The 20,355-nt window shown below is 43.9% G+C and overlaps 1 protein-coding gene across 1 annotated transcript in view; it reads left to right on the top strand.

Annotated features, from left to right (window-relative positions):
- Positions 1 to 4,522: 4,522 nt before the first annotated feature.
- CCN6 (cellular communication network factor 6) overlaps positions 4,523 to 20,355 on the top strand; it is a 35,252-nt gene continuing 19,419 nt past the window's right edge. The window contains exons 1-2 of the mRNA XM_058019929.1: positions 4,523 to 4,641; positions 5,667 to 5,876. Of these exons, the coding sequence (XP_057875912.1) occupies positions 4,523 to 4,641; positions 5,667 to 5,876 (329 nt within the window). The remainder of the gene's footprint in view (positions 4,642 to 5,666; positions 5,877 to 20,355) is intronic.

Here is a 20,355-nt window from a genome sequence, read left to right as displayed (position 1 = left end):
AAATATTGAAAGTGTAAGATTAAAGAGAGGATATTGGAAATAGAAACCTTGAATAAGTAAAATAGTTTTATAACTTGTTACTGTTATTTTGACCTTTCAATATGTTTTCCTAAGTTTTATTATGAGGCAGTGTTATGTTTGGAAAGGAGGTGTATGACCTGTGAGGTAGTGTTCAATGGGAAAGATTGCATAAGCTGTGAAGAAACAGCTAGGTCCCTTTTCTACATTGGGTAGGGTAAATTAAATTACAATTTACTATTCTGGTTTCCTAACACATTTTGTTTCTCATGGCCCAGCATGCACACACTGGCCCAGCATGCACACACACATATGCAGAGCAGCCATGAAGTTTTAAGTTTGTGCTCTTTTGAAGGGAGAATGCCCAAATCTTTTTTTTTTAATTAAAAAAAATCCCAAATCCTCATGACTTTTTTTTTTTTACTGTACAAAGCAGAAGACTGGAGAAGTGTGCTGATTTTGGCTGGGGTAGAGTTAAATTTCTTCACAGTATGGGGCTGCATTTTGGATTTGTGCTGAACACAGGGTTGATAATACAGAGATGTTTTTGTTTTTGCTGAGCAGGGTTACACAGAGCCAAGGCCTTTGCTGCTCTTCTTGCTGCCATGCTGGCATAGAAGTTGGGAGTGCACGGGAGGCTGAGAGGAGACACAGCTGGGACAGGTGACCCCAATCAACCAAAGGGATATTCCAGACCATATGACGTCATGTACATTACACAAATAATAATTATATAAAATTGAGGGAATAGGGAGGAGGAGGGGGACATTTGAAGTGATGATGTCTTGTCATGTCACCGTTATGGGGGGGCCCTGCTCTCCTGGAGATGGCTGAACACCTGCCTGCCCACGGGAAGCAGTGAATTAATCCCTTGTTTAGCTTTGCTGGTGTGCACAGCTTTTGCTTTCCCTATTAAACTGCTTTCATCCCAGCCTGTGAGTGTTCCGGCTTTTGCCCTTCTGACTCTCTCCCTGCTCCTGCTGGCATGGCAGTGAGCAAGCAGCTGTGTGGGGCTTGGCTGCTGGGTGGGGTGAAACCACGTCAGGATGCAATCACTGACATTCTTGTCAAGCAGCACCACCAGGTGACCCCTTCAGCCTCTGAGCTTGAATCTTTTCTTGTGTTTGGTTGAAGTACTACTGTCATCCTTGCAAGAAGTACCTACTTGTTGGAGAATTTTGCTCAGACATGGCTTGAAGGAAAAAAGGCCATGAAAATATACAGCTGATTGAAAAGTAAAAGGCAGCTGTAAACAGCAAAGTTCTCAGACACGTTCCTGTAAACAGCAAATTTCTCAGGCTTGTTTTTTAATAACAAGTAAATACCTTGTCCTTGGATAGTGATGGGAAAGCAGAGTGACAAACATGGAGGCCTTGAGAACAGTTAATAACAGGATGAGAAAAACAAGTTTTGGTCTCAATAAAAAACCACAGGTATTGAAAACAAAGGGAGGGGTTAATGTGTAATCTGTAGCCAATGATGAGCTCAGGTTTTGCAATAGGTATGAACTTAATTAACACGGTTATGAAATGTGCATGTTGGATCAATAAATCGGAGTTCGATGCTGATCAATAAGGATGTGGTCGTCTCCCTTCGCTTTGTCACCTACTGCTGGCTGTGCTTTTTGGCTGTAGGTCTGTTACAGGTTTTCTTCATGGATGTGAGGACCTTTTCTTGATGGCAGCATCACAGGCAGTGCCCTCAGTGTTGCCCTGTGCTAGCAAGAGCAATACTCAGCACCTAGAGATTTGCTTGTCAGTGGGTATCCTCTGTGTGAACACCAACTGAGGGGTGTATCCCTTTCTGTTATCTTTCTTTCTGAACCAAAACTAACTCAAAAACTAAAATGGGACTGCTCTCTGATTTTCCAGAGCCCTCATGCTCATGTTGCAGCTTCTTGTCCAGAATAGTTTATTGTAAGTATGATATTCAAGAAAGTGAAGCCTGTTCTTGGCATAGGAAGTCCCCTGCTGCTGTTATTTCTGATTAACTTGCTATAATCTCTGTGGATCAAGCTTTTAAAATTTTTAATATAAAAATCAAGCTTTTTATATTTCTTCAGTTTTATGTTACAGTCCCTATTGCTTGTGAGTAGCATTAACAGATTCCATTGTGCTTCTTTCTGATTTTACCAGAGCTGATGATCTGACTCTCTCTGTTCCTCTATGTTGACATACACATTTTCCTTGCATGGCTGTTAGGACAAAGAGTACTCTTCTGAGATTATTTCTTTCAATCAAGTTGGAAAATAGTCATCTTCTAGCTCCTTGTCCAGTCAGAATTGCAGCAGTGGGTACAGCAATACCCAGCATAGAGCCATTAAGAGATAGTTTTTGTGTAAACATGAATTTCTTATAAGAAAATGAATCAAAGAAGTTCAAGCCCTGTGCTTCTCTGGACTTGCCATGAAAGGGCTGTGCTTTGTGGTGTGTTCCTTCACCCTTTCCCCTGAAACATTTTAAAAAAATTAGTTTGGTTTTAAATTGCAGACTGTTTAACTCCTTCAAATGCTGTAAAGATCAGCCCAATTAGCACCTTTCACAGATCTCATTTTTCCACAGTGCTTCCCACTTAAAGTTTGCAGGTAACCTTGCACTGTTCTATGTGAAAGCAGTAGTAAAAATTTCTTTCTTCTGATAAAAAAAAAAATAAAGTTGTTTTGATCCTGACTTCACAGAAACGCAGGTTCACACAGGGGTCAATGGCGATGATAATTGTAGGTAATTATTTCATTAATAGTCTTCTTAAGATTTTACCTCAGCAGCTCTGCTAAAATGAAAGTTCTTCAGATTAGTGACCAAGATGTTGTATCTTCTATCCCTGTGCTTCTCTTAAATGGCTTGATGGACCAGTTCTCTGGTTGTAGAGGTGTACATCCCCTGCATGCAGGGAGTCCCAGGATCTTGCTATCAGACTTTCCTCCCCCCCTGCTTGTGTAATGCTTCTTCCTAGCCTTGAGATGGGGGCTGTGCTCCCCCTGCCCTTGTCTCTGCAAACTTCTTGATGATGAAACTCCAGTAATTAATTTTCAGAGCCCTTCTGAGCTAAGGGTCTGCCAGAGCGAGATAGAGCACGGTGAAAGTCTCCTGCAGCTGGGGGATGAGGCAGTGTCCTGCCAGGGTGGCATGGTGGTAGGCAGTCATCCATTAAGAAGGAGTTACAAAGGCAGGAAGGATAGGATGGTACATGTCACCTTGTGCTGTCTCCAGAAATCCCACATCCCTGTAGTCACCGACATGCAGTTTATGAAATGCCACACGTCTGTGAAAGTAATCTGGGCAATGAAAGCCTGAGAAAAAAGAACCATCTCAGTGAGCACAAGAGTCCCTTGTGTGTCTTATTTGAAATTGAGTACCTTGCATGTTTATGTTTTCCTTTGTTTCCTTACTAAGAGCACATAAAGGCATTGACAATGAGTAAGTGGAATTTAATTACAGGATCCTTACTCCAGTCAGAACATCTTGCAAATAAATTAATGAATTTCTCTAGGATCCTCTGAGGCAGAGAGACATTGTTAATATTACCCTTTGCAGATATCTTGCTTTTGTTTTGACATGTTTTCCACACACGAAGGATGGCAATATGCTCACAATCAATGCACTCTTATTTTGGTTGGGAAAAAATGGGATGGGAAAGCAGGAATAGCAGGTGAGCACCAAACAAAAATCTTTATGAGGAGATGTGATCTTTCCTTTATAATGTGGGGCATCTGCATGGCTTGGCTGGACAGCAGCCCGCCTACCAATGACCCTTTGCAAACCAGGGGGAACCTTCCCTCCACAGTCACAGAAGCTCAGAAGCCCCCACAGCTTAACCCTATGTTAGCTGTCAGTCTGTGAACATAAAGAGCTTTGAAAATGGTTTGTAAAAGCCCATCTGAGAAAGTATACCGCTCAGAGGACCTCTCTAGTCATCCCAGACCTTTCCATGGGCTCTACACTAGCCATGCTTGCTGTTCCCAGTAAAGATGTCTTGTACAGTGGTGGCCAGCACGTGCTACTCAAAGGGACAGCACTCGGGGGCCACATGGCTATTTTTATAACATGGACAAACATTGTTCCCCTAAACAACTTAGATTATGAGGGAATCAAAGTGTTTTAGAGCTTCCTGTCCCAAAATCTTGAGAGTGTCTCAAATGGCTGAGCTCTGTGTCTTCTGAGTCTGTCTGCACAGTGTGGTACTAGTCTCCAAGATCTTTCCAAAAACATCCTTGGAAAACAGCAAGAAGAGGCTGATGCCAGGACTTAGGCATTTTCACAAGAAAAAAATAAAGCCAAAACCATTCAAATAATGAAATTCTACACACAAATTTCCATGACTCAGCTGTACAACTTGCTAAATATTAATAGTGATTTGTTTAGTATCCGAAAATTCATTGTATGCTTCCATCTCGGCCCCAAGGAGCATTCAGCCAAGTGATATGATGAAATTTCGCGTGTGAAGTTGCAATCCTACTCCTTGACAACACTTGAAAACAATGAAAAGCTTCATCCATACAAATACCATGCGAGAGCATGAACTCGCTCGGGGAGAAGCGCGCTGCGATCAGAGTGACCCGCTGGGGAACTTGGATAAAGCAGATGTGGAAATCCCAGCCTGGAAAGGACTTGGGAGGTCACTAAGGTCAGGTCCTTGTGCTTGCAGGAAGTTGTGTCCCAAATCTCATCCCAGCTCCATCTTCAAGCTAACTGGGGAGTTTGTCCTTCTTCCACCCATGTTTTGGAAACATTTAGAACTGACATTAAAATTGCTTCCCGTATTTGCAACCATGTGCCTTCATGCATTCCAGGTAAGTAAGTGATGAAGCAACACACCTGATGACTCACTTATTCTTCTCTTTATACGCAAGCTTAGAATTTCTGTAACTGCAAAAGGGAAATAGACACTCAACAAAAATATTATATAAAATGTGGGGTTGGAATTTAAGGTGGGGTAGGTTATAGTCTAGGCTTACCAGAGTCTTCAAAACTACTCCTCTGAGGAATGAATTGGTATGAATTAGAAAAATGGATGAAGGCGCCAGCTACATAGCCTGCTTCTGTTTTATGACTAAATTTCAGAATAATTCCTGTTCTGGCCTTCTGACAAATGTTCTGCCCTCCCCAGGTGTCATGTGCACATCAACAAAAAGCTTTCCAGACAATGCTGGTGCTCATGTGCAAAACTCCTGGAGATCTCAGGGTCCCAAGTACCTTCAAATAAAGAACAGGAGTAGAGGTATAAGCTGAATAAACCATGTGAGCACACATGTTTAGACCCCAGAAGAAGGAAGGAAGAGTGTGTGACCATTAAGAGCATGTACAGCAGCCCAGCCTAGAAATGGAGTCAGCTTCTGGATTTAGTGCTTGTAACAGCACCAAAATACACCCAACATGAATGGGTGTTTCTTATGACACATTGGAAAGGTCAGTATGAGCAATAATCCACAAAGGCATTTGAAAGAAAGCCCCATTTGAGAAAAATGCACAGTCTGAAGCACTGATTTTTAAACTTTTCTTCTCATGACCTTGCTCTGTCATGGCCTCAAGTGGCAGTGGCACTGCCACGAGTGCTTCCCAGCTCCAAGAGAGGGATCCACTGACCTGGAAACAGCGTGTGGCCAGCAGCTCTGAGGCAACCCCCTTGCTTGGTGTTTGTTTGTGCTGCAGGGTGGGTGCCAGCAGGTGCCTGGCAGTCCATGATGACAGCGATGACAACGAGGGGAGGAAGCAGCTCGGTGGCTGCAGCAGAGTCGGTGGGCTCAGGCTCCTGCGGCCTGGGGGACAGGCACTGTGGCAGAGGGGGCTCCTGAGGCAGCAGCAGAGAAGGACACCCTGCGTTCCTCAGGGGCTTTTTGGGGACTTCCTTTCACAGCAGATGTATGGCAGGGCAGGAAAAGTTTATGTATTTGCTAGAAGAGCTTTGCAATTATTGAGCAACACCAGGGGAATTATGCTATGACAGGAATTCCTCCAAATGACCAACATATTTCATTTTGCTGATTCGATTCAGGGCACAGAAAAGAATTGGTCTCTTTTTTTTCTTTTTTTTTTTTTTTTCCTCTAGCCTGTGTGCATTTCAACAGCTTCACAGCAAGGTTGTTTTCAATTACAAAGAATTGTAGGAAGGTAATGGACATGACCAGAGACATTTTGGTAGAAAGTAGTCTTAATACTCACTTAAAACACTACCAGTACTCATAGGTCCAAACTGCTGCTTCCCAAAATTTGCTCTAGCACACTACATACTTTATATAACACATGCTACCTTAAATGAAAATTATTAGACCAAAATAAACCCTAATAATTTTTTCCAATAACTTTTTTTTGGGTGGGGAGTGACTCAGCATCTTGGAAACAGTTTCTGGTGTGTACAAAGTGAAAATGGATTCTCAAGAAGATGTAGAAAACCTGAGAAATGATCATGCTGAAAAAGGCATAGGAGAAATAACAGACAGGGAAAAGTTGAACTGAACCTGAACCTGTAGTATAAAGCATCTTTACAAAGCTGACTCTAAGTTTCAGTTGCAGATGTGAAGCCTAAAAAGTGTAACAGCAGATCAGATTTGAGATGGGAAAAAATAATTTGCAGATATTTGAATAGTATTGTCAGAGGAACTGAGAAGTAATTCTTTGAATATTTATTAGCGACAGAAAACAATCAAGGAAAAAGGAAGACTACTCAGGGATTAGAAAGATGATTGCTACAAAAGAAGTGTATAAACTGAGTTTCATGAAAAATGTTTTGGCAGAACATTTTATAGAGATGGAGTGATCTGTGCCAAAGCTGATCAGGCCTTAGGTGGCTTCTGTAGTGATGATGAGTTTGTCTCTTGGTGTCTGACACCTGACCAAGATGAAACATGAGAGATTTTACAAGAGGTGAGCATGGGCATGGGCCAGGACTGGGAGATGAGCTGACCTTGCATCACAGCTGCCCACTACAAAAATACTTTTCCCTGTCATGTTCCTGCTCCGCATGCCACTTGATGCAGGAGAAAAATGAGATTGTGAAAATTAAGTGCATGGGATAAAATAATGCCAGAAGGATGTGAAATGCTGGAACTAAGACTGAATAAGGAGAAACAGCTGACAAAATATGTTGTTGTCTACTGTGATAAGAAGTTCCCTGCACAGGATGTGCCACATGAAGATGTGCAAAATCATCAGGAACCATGGTTCCTATAAAGGAAACAAAACAGGAAATGTCATGAATCATCAGCAAACAGGCTGTGGACAGGTTACATGGCTTGATCCTGAATGAAATTAATAATTCAGCAAGGTTGGGAAAAAAGAGACTTAATTAGCACCATAACATTATGACACAAGCTTGGGAAATACAGGCTGAAAATTGAGGCTGATCATCTGTGCTCAGCCCTACAAGATGCGTGTGAGAGAGAAGCTACACTGCCACAGTGTGGGATGTCTCATTAAACAAACAGTCCCAGACACTAATTAAGAGTATAAAGAAACAGATACAAGGAGGCAAGCATGCTTGGAGACTTGGGAAGCTTCAGGATAAGTTGACTTGTGCACAGTAAGCAGTGACAGTCTCTCCCCAGGAAATTATTTCACTGGCATCCCATCTGTAATCCTCAGCTAATTACCCACTGCTTTGCATCTCTGATTCATATTAAAATTCCTTGTGTCCATTTATTGCTGTATAGTTAAGCAGAACTTGAATGCTGGAGATAAAGGCAGCATTGGTCTTTTGGTCAAGATAAGCCAACCCTGTAGTACCCATTTCAGAGAGAAAAAAAATAAGGAAGAGGACCAGTGTGACAGAAATCCCACAGGCTGACATAATTATCAAGTTCCAATTAAAGCAATAGAAACTGATAAAAGTGATCTGGTGTTTCAAAAGAAAGGGCCTTATATGTGCCTCTATCCCTCTTCTCCAAAAATCTCAATATCTCTCAGTTTTCATCCATAGCTGAATAGGCATTATTCAGTGATTCTTTGCACTTGATACAGCATAATTCAGTTAGCTGCTGCTTTTTGTTGTGAGTCACCTTATAATAAATGGAGTGCCCAAGCTGCTAGACAGCTCTTTCCTTTATTATAGCAGTGACCTCTAGTGTACAGCTCTCAGTATCCAGAGCTAGCAATTCCAGCTTGCAGAGCAAGGCCATTTTCCATCTCATGGGAAGGAAGCAGCCTGACAAAGTGACCTTTCTGTTTATTTTGGATTTCTTTCAAAGAAAATAAAACCCCACTCCCTTGAGACTTTAATAGTCAGTAAGTCAGGCTACATCAGCACGCTGGATCTGCTGCCCAGCCCTCATGCTCTAAAACATTTTCATTTTGGAATGGCTCAGGAAGAAATCCTGCAGCCTGTAGCACTGCCTGTGCTGTTCTTTTATATTTTGACAAGAAACCTGCACATGAATTTTCTTTGTTAGAAAGCTAAATGTCAGATGCATTTTTAGGGCAGGACACACTAATCTAGTGCCTAGTAGGTAAAGTCAGCTGGGATTTCTTGAAATGAAACGCGCTAATTATTTGTAAGATGAATTACGTTTAATTTGTTTCTGCTGTAGAAGTTCCAGGGGAATCACTAGGACACACAGCAATAATCTTCCTCCAGCTTTGAGCTCTGTCTTTGATGGAGGCCAACACAGGATGTTTCCCCACTTGCATTCCTATAGGAATACTGTGGGTTTCACTGTGTGATGCTGCTTCTTCCCAGACAGTGAGGATGGAGGCTGCCCTGTTCCAGTGTAGCTGCATGAAGGGAGCCCTCTCACACAAGCCAGTTACCTGCCAGACACCCCTCAGGGACCACTGAGAGCTGCCAGAGAACTGAATCTGTTACTCCTCTCCCTGGAGAGACCTACAGACACCCCAGCCTTATTGCCCCTGGAGGCAGAGCTGGATGCTGCTTGGGGAGGAGCTTGCCCGTGGCAAGTGGTGGGCACCAGGGATCTCTCCAGGCCTCACTCCTGCCCATAGAGGGGCTGGGATATGAGGCTGGGGATGCAGGAATGGATTTTCACACCCACAAAGCTGTCCTGGGATTTGCCTCTGGCAAAACGAGTCCTGTCATCCAAGGTGTGATGGTATATTTCACCTTCTGGTGGTCTGGCACCGCAGACCACTTCTGCTCTCCCACAACCAAATCTCTTTGCATATTCATATTCAAGGGCTACTGATAATTATCAATACTAACTTAACTTAAGGACATAAATCACCATGTCAGAGAAACAACTCTTCCAACTCTTCCTAAAAAAACAATTGTATTTCAATCTGTCCACCTTGAGAGGCGTTTCCATTCAGTAGTCACGGACGTTTCAATATAATTGAGAGAAAAAAGCCATAATTCAGGTAATGAGGAGGTGAAGGGTGGCTCGTGGGGTTTATTCACCATCATAAATAACCTAACCTCACCTGTGCATTGCTTTCTAGATGGTGAAGTCACAGTAAATCATGGAGGAAGGGGTCAGGAGCTTTCAGGAAAGTGAGGAGAACACATTTTAGTACTGTTGGCTTCCTGCTGCAAAACATCCAGCCTTACTGCTGAAGTGTTCCAAAAATAGGCAAGCTTGCTCATTAGCCTCGTGAGCATTTAAATAGGAGAGGGATCGTTACCCAAATTACATCCCTTAAAAAGGACTTTCACACTGGGGTAAACTTAAAAAAGAACATTTACGCAAAAAGCAATTTTCTTTGCCTGCAATCTTCTGTATTCCCCTAACTCTCGTTGGAATAAAAAACTTCCTCCCTTTCCAGCCCTGTTCTCTTTTTTTCTTAATCCAGCTGTGAAATCATAAAGCTCAGTGTTTATGACAATAGTTAGCTGCCATGGAAACAGCTATGTCGTCACAAATTTAGCCTTATGATATGACCTCCCTGACTGCAGGAACAGTCAAAAAGGAAGATATGTTAGAAAGAGACCTTGTTTAACCAGAAATGTCTATTTTAAATCCTTTTGCACAGCACACTCAGCAGCTCTTTAATAAGAGGACTTTTGATAGGAGCTGTGTACCTCATTACATACTGCTTTATTATGCTGTTTGAATTGCTTTGAATGTCACCTTTGAATGTGAGCTGTCCTTTTATTGTTGAACATTTTGAATTCCCAGTGTCCTAACACAGCACTGTGGTGATTTCTACAACTTCAGATCATTGCCCTTCTGAGCAGTTTACTGTACCCTGTGGTTTTGCTTGTTTTCTTCTTTTCAAACTGAAAAAAATATTAAAAGCAAAAGAAAAATCTATTCTTGAGCAGATGTTGGAGGGAATCTATTGGGATTCTGGGACACCTCCTGCTGCCACACTGTGTGTGCAGTCCTCTCATCATCATTGAACAGAAGAAGGGTCTTTTGTGCATTGGTGTAGCCAGATGGATAAAATTTGATGGGCATCTGCCACGCCTTGCCATGGTGTCCCCTGCCCCCAAGTGAGACAGCCCAGGCCTGTACGTGTGCCCAGGAGTTTCTGATATGGAGAGTGCTGTTTAAACTAAGCACCAGAGTGCCTGATGAAAGTCAAGAGCAGCGTGACCCTCACTACAGAGAAGCAGACATAAAATTTGGCAGCTGAAGCCATAAAGAGTTTAGTCCTCCCGTGTTCTTGCTCACTGAGCCCATGAGACACTTCCCTGCAGACCTCTTGCTCCAGTGGATGAACCCATCTGCTTTTGCCACGCAAGCCCAGTGGCTCTGGGAGCTGTGGAGCATTGGGGGGTTCCAAGGGGCTTTCTGGTCCCCAGCCTCTGAAGAAGAGAGCTGTGGGAGGAGGCTACAGCATAGCATAGCCTTCACCCAAACAGCAAAATAAATATTTCAGAACACCCACAGTACACTATTTGGGAAAAAAATGAAGCCCTGAAGTTATTAAAAGGGTTACCAGTTCCTCCTCAGCATTTGAAAGTAATTCACCATTTCTGCAGGAGGCAGTGTCCAGCTCCAGCCAGAGGACAGGGTGACCCTCTGAAGCGTCACATTGTGAGAAGGTCCCTCTGCACCTCTCTCTCTGTGCTGGCTGATTGTATTATTTTGCATACCCACACAAAATAAATTTACATGATTTTCAACAGATTAGCTGTGATACAAACAAAGGGGGAAAAAAGCTTCTAAGAGCAAGATGAGCAACGTTTTAAAGTTCCTATAGTTCTGAGCGAGAAAATCCTTCCCAGGATACCTGTGCTGAAAATGCTCATTAAGATAATTACACTGAATGAAGTGTGGGAAGCGTTATCAGAGGGGCAATGGGGCAAAGTTCCTGTGGGTGGGAGGAGCAGGAGGGAGCCTGGTTAGCACAAGCTGGTGCAGCAGCACCCAGAGCTGTCAGGACCATGCTGCTGCATGAAACCATGGTGTGCTCACAGTAGCTGCAGCAGGAGCACAGGCCTGCTTGGACAATACAGCATGTCCCATCTATTTCCATCAGTTTTGGAAATTCTGCATGGTTTCTTTAAAGTACATGTAATTTCATCCTTGCTTTCTCTGTGCTCTGCTTATTTTGTCCTCAATAAATGGATGGGGGTGTGGTCTGTGCAATTGTAGAAATAATCTTCTACACCTCACTGATTCTTTCTTTCTTTCTTTCTTTCTTTCTTTCTTTCTTTCTTTCTTTCTTTCTTTCTTTCTTTCTTTCTTTCTTTCTTTCTTTCTTTCTTTCTTTCTTTCTTTCTTTCTTTCTTTCTTTCTTTTCTTTTCTTTTCTTTTCTTTTCTTTTCTTTTCTTTTCTTTTCTTTTCTTTTCTTTTCTCATTTAGTTTCACCTTTTTCAATTGTCAGATTGTTTAAAACTTCTTTTGTTTGTTTCCCTCTCAGGATTTCCTCCAGCATTTGCTTTTTGTCAGTTGTGACAGAAGGATGCCCCACAGATAAATGCTGTTCTCACACCAAGACCTATCTGTGCCAGTCTACCTCGGGAAAAGCCTCTGCTAGTTTTAGGCATGAGCAATGTTCCTGCTTGGGATGCATGTGCAGTGCTCCTGTGTAGCTCAGGATCCACTCTCATCTGAGGCTGGGCTGTGCTGTGCAAAACCAACATCCCTACTTTCTGTGTTTGTGCAATTGATGTTTCCCTCAGATAGGAAGCGTTTCACGTTTGTCTTCTTAAATCTCAGTTTCATTGCACTTCATTTCTACAACTTATCTAGCTCACACTGTATTTTAAGGCTCTTCTCCAAATTGCAATACTCACTTGACTGTGAACCTTGCTCTCTCTCGTTGGTGACTGCAGTGGAACATTTACCTCAAGAAGGCTCTTAGCCCTAAATAACCTTCATGTGTCAGACTGCCCCAGCATCTTCCATGCTTAAGTACTCTAGAGCCACCAGACGTTCCCACACTGCTCCCTCAGCCTCACACCTATCCCATTTTGGGGTGCCTTGTCAGCTGTGGGTGCCTCCTTTTAACACATTGCTTCCTCCCCCTCCGGTGCTAAGCAAAACATGAAAGGCTCTGTCCTTTTGGTTGCTGGCTGTGGCTTGCAAAATGCAGATGTACAGTAAATGACAAGCCTGGCAAGGGGTGTTGAAAGGAAGCAGTGGTGGGAAGCATTTCAGTTTAAGGAGAAATAGTGTGGGCGTGGTGCAGCACAGAGAGAAAATTGGATAGAAAATGAAATTGGGGAGTGAAAATCTATTTTTAAAAAGGGCTTTGAAAATCTGGCTGGGGCCAGGCCCTGTCTGAAATGATGTAGAGCCATAACCATTTCCTGGGGCTTGCATTTTCCATAAGGGAGAACATCTGATAGCAGAGCAAGAGGTCTGCTCTTTCTGACTACATCCAGTGAAAGCCTTATCATTCTTATGGGAGAAAACAAAGGACACTTGTTACCCTGCCCACAGCACAGATGTCTGGCTATTCTCCATGCTAGGTGAGATCTTCTGGGCATGGAGGGAAAATGAGAGCTCAGATGCAGAGAGATGCATCCCTTTGTAATAGAGAAGTGACAGCATCTCACCCAGGCAGAGAGAGATCAGCATAAAAAGGTGGTGCATGTAGTTACTATATACACTGAGTTTGTAACAAAAATACACACTTCTGTTTGTACAGTCAGGATTTTCTGTGCTTTGTGAGGGTGCTCACAGGAGGAAAAGCTGCTGATGTTGAAAGCAGATCTCTGTGCAGAGTCAAGGGGGGTCCCCTGGAAGCCAGGAGGGTATTGGGGAGCGCCTCTGCTGCTTGCACACTGCTGCCCTGGGCACCCCATGTGCCCCTTCCAGCTGAAGGGCAGGAGCAGACCCTTCTTGCGTGTGAGTAATGTGACTTGCTCAGACCCCTCTTTCTGAGAAAACAAAATGCACCCAAAGAATAGTTTTTATCCCCTGAGGACAAATGAAGGGTGGAGTATTTGGAACACACATCTGCCTTGTTTGCAATTGAAGACCTGCAAAAAACCCCAAAAAACCCCTACAGTCAGCTGCATCTGGTCTGCCAAATTACAGCCCCAAGCCTTCCTAGGGGAGGAGCCAAGTGCCAGCAGGCAAGACCTGTTGGTCACTGCAGTGCTACACGGAGATAAAACCCCACAGCAGGGTCAGAGGAAATGGCTCAGCAGCAGCTCCAATGGGTCACTACTGCCTTGCAGGCGCCAGCAGAGCTGTAAACCATCTCTCCCCAGTGCCTGGCACTCAACAGCTGTGCAATGCTGCTGAGAGCATCACTAAGCCTTTGGGGAGTTTGTTTCCAGCCCTTGGGGCAGTGGTTGGTGGCTCAGCTGGGAGCTGGTGAGCTGACTCTGGGGAACTGGTTGGCAAAGGCTGCAACAGCCCATGCTGATCCAGAACTGCAGGTGAGCCTGAAATAGGCAACAAACCTCACCTTGCAGTGCTTTGTGAGGCCATTTCACTGAAGCACAGCTCCCCAAACCCTCTTTCTTCCTGGCATGAGTGATTTTGCTGCTGACAGCCCAGGTACCTGCACCCAGGTGATGGACACCACTGCTGGGGTCTGAGAGGACATGGCCTGTTGAAGGAGCAGTGTCAAGAGCTACTCTAGGCAGCCTCCTCGTAGGGATGCCATTCCCTGGGCCAGGCTCTGGCTCCCTGCTGCACAGCCCCAGCAAGAATCACTGACTACAGCTGGAGGTGGATGCTGGTGCCACGCTCAGGGGAACTGGGCTGCCCTCACCAGCCCTGAGGGCTTTGTAGAGCCCTGAGGTCACTTGCTATCATGCTGAAGTGGTGGGAGGCTCTGGTTTGGCCTACAGTGAAGGAAATGCAAATGTGGTCTGCAAACCAAGTGCTGAGGACGGCCAGATGAAAGCAGCAGCGTCCAGTTTTCATGCAGGCTGCGAAATGCAACATTTTCAGTCTGGACAGAGAAACTTCTCACAGCAGAATGGCAACCTACCTGATAGTCACTGGCATTTTCTGCCTCTGGAGAGGCAGTGAATTGGCCTTGAGGCTGTAGAGGGGCACACAGCAAGGAGCCAATGTAATTATTATGTGCATTTGGGAGAACAACTTGATTTCTTCTTTCCACTGTTTTCTTTTCCTTTTTTTGTTTTTTCTTTCCCTTTCTACTCTTTGTTCACCTGAACAATATCTACGAATATTATAACTATATAATAGCTACTACCAGTTTAGCTATACTGTGCAACACATCCATAGTAGTGTTGTGTATATGTATGCACACAGAAATCTTCTGTTCCTGCTGTGGTTTGTCAGCCTCCTTTGGAAACACACCTTTAACTGCTGTCCTAAGGTGAGCATGAAAACTGTGACACTGAAACTTCCTTTCCTTCCTTCCTTCCTTCCTTCCTTCCTTCCTTCCTTCCTTCCTTCCTTCCTTCCTTCCTTCCTTCCTTCCTTCCTTCCTTCCTTCCTTCCTTCCTTCCTTCCTTCCTTCCTTCCTTCCTTCCTTCCTTCCTTCCTTCCTTCCTTCCTTCCTTCCTTCCTTCCTTCCTTCCTTCCTTCCTTCCTTCCTTCCTTCCTTCCTTCCTTCCTTCCTTCCTTCCTTCCTTCCTTCCTCCCTTCCTCCCTCCCTCCCTCCCTCCCTCCCTTCCTCCCTCCCTTCCTCCCTTCCTCCCTTCCTCCCTCCCTCCCTCCCTTCCTCCCCTCCCCTCTCACACTGAATCCAACAAGAGGACAAAGAGCAGAAGAAGCTGCATTTCTGATAATCCAAGTCCAATTCAGGAGGAGAGTGAGTCTCTCAAGTTGAAGTGCATTCCTTATCTCCACATGCCCAAATGTCTAAAATCCCTCCCATCCAGGAGGGAAGCAGTGCCCTTTTGTACAAAACATCCTGATTTGGGAAGAAGCTGATCCTGACAGGGCATCCTAAATCCAGAGTGCACCCACTGCCCTGGGCCTGAATGACAGATGCCTCTCAGGTGAATGTTAGCACAGAACCGGGTTCTTTTTATTTTTTAATTTCGCCTTCTTCTTATTTGTGAGGGGAGAATCATGTCCCTGCCTGGTAAAATGGAGCTGTTGTGATCTTTCAGCTGGGCAGTTTCAGTGTGTGTGCATGCTCTCCATCCACTGTGCTCCTCAGAGCACTCCCAGCAGAGCCTGCCAGCCAGTGCTGCACTATTGCTCCTTTCCACCAGGACAAAAGCTCTGCCTGGGGAAACTGTCAGTGCACCATCAGGAGAGCTCCAGCTAAGAAACACCAGGTGTCTAAAAGCCATTGAGGTGCATAACTATGAAGGGTTAGGCTGAAGAACTGCAATTCTGTCGCAGACATCTTTTCATGAAAATCCTTTCTTAGGATTTTTCTTCCTGAGAAGCTGAGAGGCGTCAGGAACAAAATGTAAACAATGATTATCTGCTGCTGTGGAATGCAACAGGTGCATCTGTGATTGGCCCATCTTGGATGTTCAGAATTAATGGCCAACCACAGCCCAGTTAGCTTGGACTCTCTGTCTGAGACACAAACCTTTATTATTCATTCCTTTCTATTCTTAGCTTAGCTAGCCTTCTGAGATGGAACTTTTCCTTCTATTCTTTTTAGTATAGTTTTAATGTAATATATATAATAAAATAATAAATCAAGCCTTCTGAACATGGAGTCAACATTCTCGTCTCTTCCCTCACCTGAAAACCCCTGTAAACACCGTCACACAATACCCTTTATTCTTCAAAGAAATGTTTGCCCTCAAAGATATTTTTCCTAAGCAAATATTCAATTTAACCATCAGGCAATTATTTTAAATTCCTATCTGGGCACCAGTGGGGGCAGACATTGCAGCTACAGAAAATGGGTACTGCCTGATTTTCTACAGAATGCAGGCTGGTGGAAGGGGCTGCCATCCCTCAGAGCCACCTCAGCACCCAGACTGCAGGTCCTTGGGGTCACCCTGGTTTGTAGCCTGGTCACAAGTAGCTCTCCAGACAGCCTGCAGGGGTAGTGGTGTACTGGAGGTAGGAAATATTAGCAGGATTTGGCTCATCAGAAATCGTTTCTTGAGGGGAAAGGAGAAGATGGAGATCCACTGCAGAACTTTGTCATCTATAATTGGATTTTCCCTTAGGTCTAACTAAAAATAAATTAGCTAATAGTATATTCAATTAATTTTGCCAAATTTGAGCAATTCTTTTAATTAGGAGGGAAGAACTTAATCTCACAGAAAACAGACAATTTCCAAAGGCTGGCACAGGAGTATGCCACCTGAGTGTGTCCATATGAATTGCTGTGAGATGGGGAGCACGCACAAACTTACACAGAAAATATAATTATGTGCAAGTAGTGGAGACAGCAGTGCAGTGTGAGCTATTTAACCTTGAGGAAGTGGCAAGTGAGGTTGGGAGGACAGGTATTGTGGAGCTTTTAATTCATTTAGTGAGAGACTGTCGAGCTAGTGTGTTACGATAAAATCAGAATTTCATTTTGGTGCTAAGGCTGGGCACATTAACTGATCTTCCTTACACACATGTGGTGAGGAGAAGAGGGACTGCAGCTTTCACAGTCATGCTGCTGAGAAGTGTGTTTGTCTGTAGTTCAGCAAGTGCCACAGGAAGTTATTTGCTAAGCTTGGGAGGAAGAGAGAGACCTGGTGTGGTTGTGGCTTTATTGATGTTACAGGGCAATGGCACTGGTTGCAGGCAGAAATTTCAGGGTGCAGAAAGGCATTGGGATCACTGAGCCTTTTGCCTTTCTCTCAGCACACCCCAGCATGAAATGCCTTCTGGTGACAGACACAGAAACTCCACAGCTGTAAAAATCCCTCTTTTAGTGCCTGGCACCATGTAGACTTTGGAAAAGAGGATGTTTAATTCTGATACTAGCTACTCCTCTTTGTTATCTTACTGACAGTACAAACAGACAAAACACGAAGAAATAAAATGTTTTGCTGCTTCTCATTTTTAATTAAAGTAACTGTTAACCCACTGGCAGGTTAACAGAACTGTGTGTGGGATTACAAATTATAAAATTTGACAAAAAATTTCTTTTAACCTATTTTACAAACTGATTTTTTCATGTATTACGCATTTAATTCCATTTCTCTCTGTCCTGTTGCTCAATAAAAGAAGTATTTACTTCTCTCTTCTGTTATTAGAAAATCTGAACAAGGGAATGTGCTGAAGAGAGGAGTCAATGTTTCCCAGCTGAATCCAGCTGGATGGACATAAATCTGTTTTTTTTCTGAATGCTTCCTTACATACATTCTGAAATATTAAGTACAAAACCACTAAAAGTACTGCACTAGTCAAAAAATCCAATTCCACACCAAAAAAAACCCTCCCAAAAACAAAATAAAAAACCCCACCACCAAACAAACAAACAGAAGAACATTCCCCATCCCCTGTAAAAAAAATAAATCAAACCCCACAAAAGAAAAAAGGAAAAACAGAAGAAAAAAGGAAAAATAAAAGAAAAAGTTAAAAAGGAAACCCAGTATTTAGTTCTTCAGGAGTTTCCATAAAACCAGAGCATTTCAGAGGATTTTTAAACCATCGTTCTCCACAAGCTTACATGACAAATCATGTGTGATGACAAGTCCAGAAAATTATCAGGAGTCTTGTGATCTCTGGTGTTTTTTCCTTACAGTCTCAGTTTGTGTGACTAAACAATTCCTTGGCAAACCAGGCTTTCAGTTTTGGAAAAAGTCTGTAGCCCTTTGGCTGCAGAGCTAACCTCAGGGACCAGAAGTCTAGAGACTGAGTAAACAGAAAAATAATAAAAATGTTCATTTTAAAAAATCATGTGCTTTTCAAAACAACTTTATGAGTTTTGAGGTTTGTGGCATGGTTGTTGAGTGTGTTAATTTAGGAGTATCAGCTCACATTTGGGAGGATGAGCTCTTTCTTCCCTGTGTGTCAACATGGCACCACTCCTTGTGCTGGGGACAGTTATGGATACTCAGTTGATGCTCCAAGAAAATATGGCCCTGAGCCCAAATCTTTAGTTTTTCCAGGCAAATTGTGGAGTTTTGTTGTTCTTTTGTGGCAGAGAGCTGGTGTCCTGCAGCCTCAGATGAAAAGGTAGGTTGGGGTATCTAACCCAGCTGCTGCCCCTTCATTGTGATCAGAGGTCATGCCTTGGCCCAGCTTTGTTATGGAGTGAAATTTGGATAGTTTCTCAGATGAAAGAAATTGGGCTTTTTTTACTGTCTATTTTTTCTGCAACACTGTGCTGTTTGATGTGATTCCTGAAATGCAGCTGCTGCTGCACAACCCAAGCCTTTTCTGTGCAGCTGTTGGGAAGAGGGAGGACAGAGGACCCTCCCTCAAAAGCCCGCAGGGATAACCAGGAGTGTTGTATCACAAAATATCTCCTAAGTCTCAAAACTTTTTTCTTTTGAAACCCCACTGATGGTCACTGTAGAGAGTCATCTGTAGCTTCTGTGGCACGTTATAGCTGTGTTTAAATTAAATGTATATAATATAGGTTGGATATGAGGAAAATGTTTTTCACAGAAAGGGTGATAAAGAACTGGAATGGTCTGCTCAGAGAGGTGGTGGAGTCACCATCCCTGGATGTGTTTGAAATAGACTGGATGTGGCACTTGGTGCCATGGTTTAGTTGAGGTGTCAGGGAACAGGCTGGACTTGATGATCTTGAAGGTCTCTCCCAACCTTGTGATTCTGTCATTCTGTATTTCTATTCTTAGCCAAATTAACACATTGCTCTCTGAATCTTTTCCCAAATTGCCACTGGTCAGAGGAGCAGCCTGTTTTAGTAACCTATTTCCACTCTGGAAAGCGTCCATTCATTATTAATATTTCTTGTCTCACAACAAATTTTGCTTACGCCTTCCTCTTTACTTACTCAGCTTTTGAAACGTGTCTCTGGGGCAAATACCATAATCATTCCCTGCTTCCCTCCGACAAAGTAAGCTGCTAAATCATGGGTAGTGTGTACTTCTCTCCTATAAATTGCCACTGGCAGCTGCCTGAAGCCTTGGTTTGTGTCCTGGGCCCCCTCAGTACGGACATTGCAGCACTGCCTGCCCAGGGCTCCTCTCCTTCTCCTTCTCCTTCTCCTTCTCCTTCTCCTTCTCCTTCTCCTTCTCCTTCTCCTTCTCCTTCTCCTTCTCCTTCTCCTTCTCCTTCTCCTTCTCCTTCTCCTTCTCCTTCTCCTTCTCCTTCTCCTTCTCCTTCTCCTTCTCCTTCTCCTTCTCCTTCTCCCTCTAACTCTCCCCTCCTCTTCCACCTGCTGATGCTCAGTGTGTAGCGTTGCACAGAGCAGAGCCACCTTTGGAAAAGTCCCTTTGCAAAAGCTCCAGCTTATGACCCAAATTCTCAGTCCCCATTAGGTGACACTAGAGCTGTTGTTGCTATAAAAAGAACTCTTTAGTGGTTGCCTCTCAGAGCTGTAGCCATCCAGGAATATCACAGCAAAGCCACTTTCACATTTTCTGTGGGTTTTTTCCTGATTGTCAGGATATAGGCTTTGCCACAGTGCTCTGCTTGACGCTTCCAAAATGGCATTAATAACCCAAGTGGTGAGAAATGTTGGATCTGCTGGACTTGCTTGCTGGGTGTGGGGCAATTACTTTCTCCTATCTCCCACCAGATATTCTGCTTTCTGTAGAAATAAGGATTTCTTTGATGTTTAAGACCTTGGCAGGACACAAAGGGGACTGTGAAACATTCAGTCTTTCCCCACTACAAAATTCAGCACAAACTCTCCTCCTGCCCCTCTGTAAAGGAGAGCAATGATTGTGAAACAGTGTGTGCTGCCACCCACACTCAGAAGAAGCAGACAGCCTCAGGAGCAAGGCCTTGTAGTCTCCTGCCAGCCTCACCAAGGCAGCTGTCTACAGTAGCCTGGGCAAAACCAGGAGACACTGCAGCTGACAGTCAAGTCAAGCCCAGCTCTCCAAGTGGCCATGGCCAGTGGAGACACCCCTGAACAGCCTCCCTTGGGGCTGCTGGGCATGCAGGTACCCATGTTGGTCTGGTTCATTGCTTCTCCTTCTTTTCTTTTATTAATGCTGTAACTCCTCCCTCAATT

Source organism: Melospiza georgiana, chromosome 3, assembly GCF_028018845.1.
Source record: "Melospiza georgiana isolate bMelGeo1 chromosome 3, bMelGeo1.pri, whole genome shotgun sequence".
Lineage (NCBI taxonomy): Eukaryota > Metazoa > Chordata > Aves > Passeriformes > Passerellidae > Melospiza > Melospiza georgiana.
This window is presented reverse-complemented; position numbering and strand designations above follow the sequence as displayed.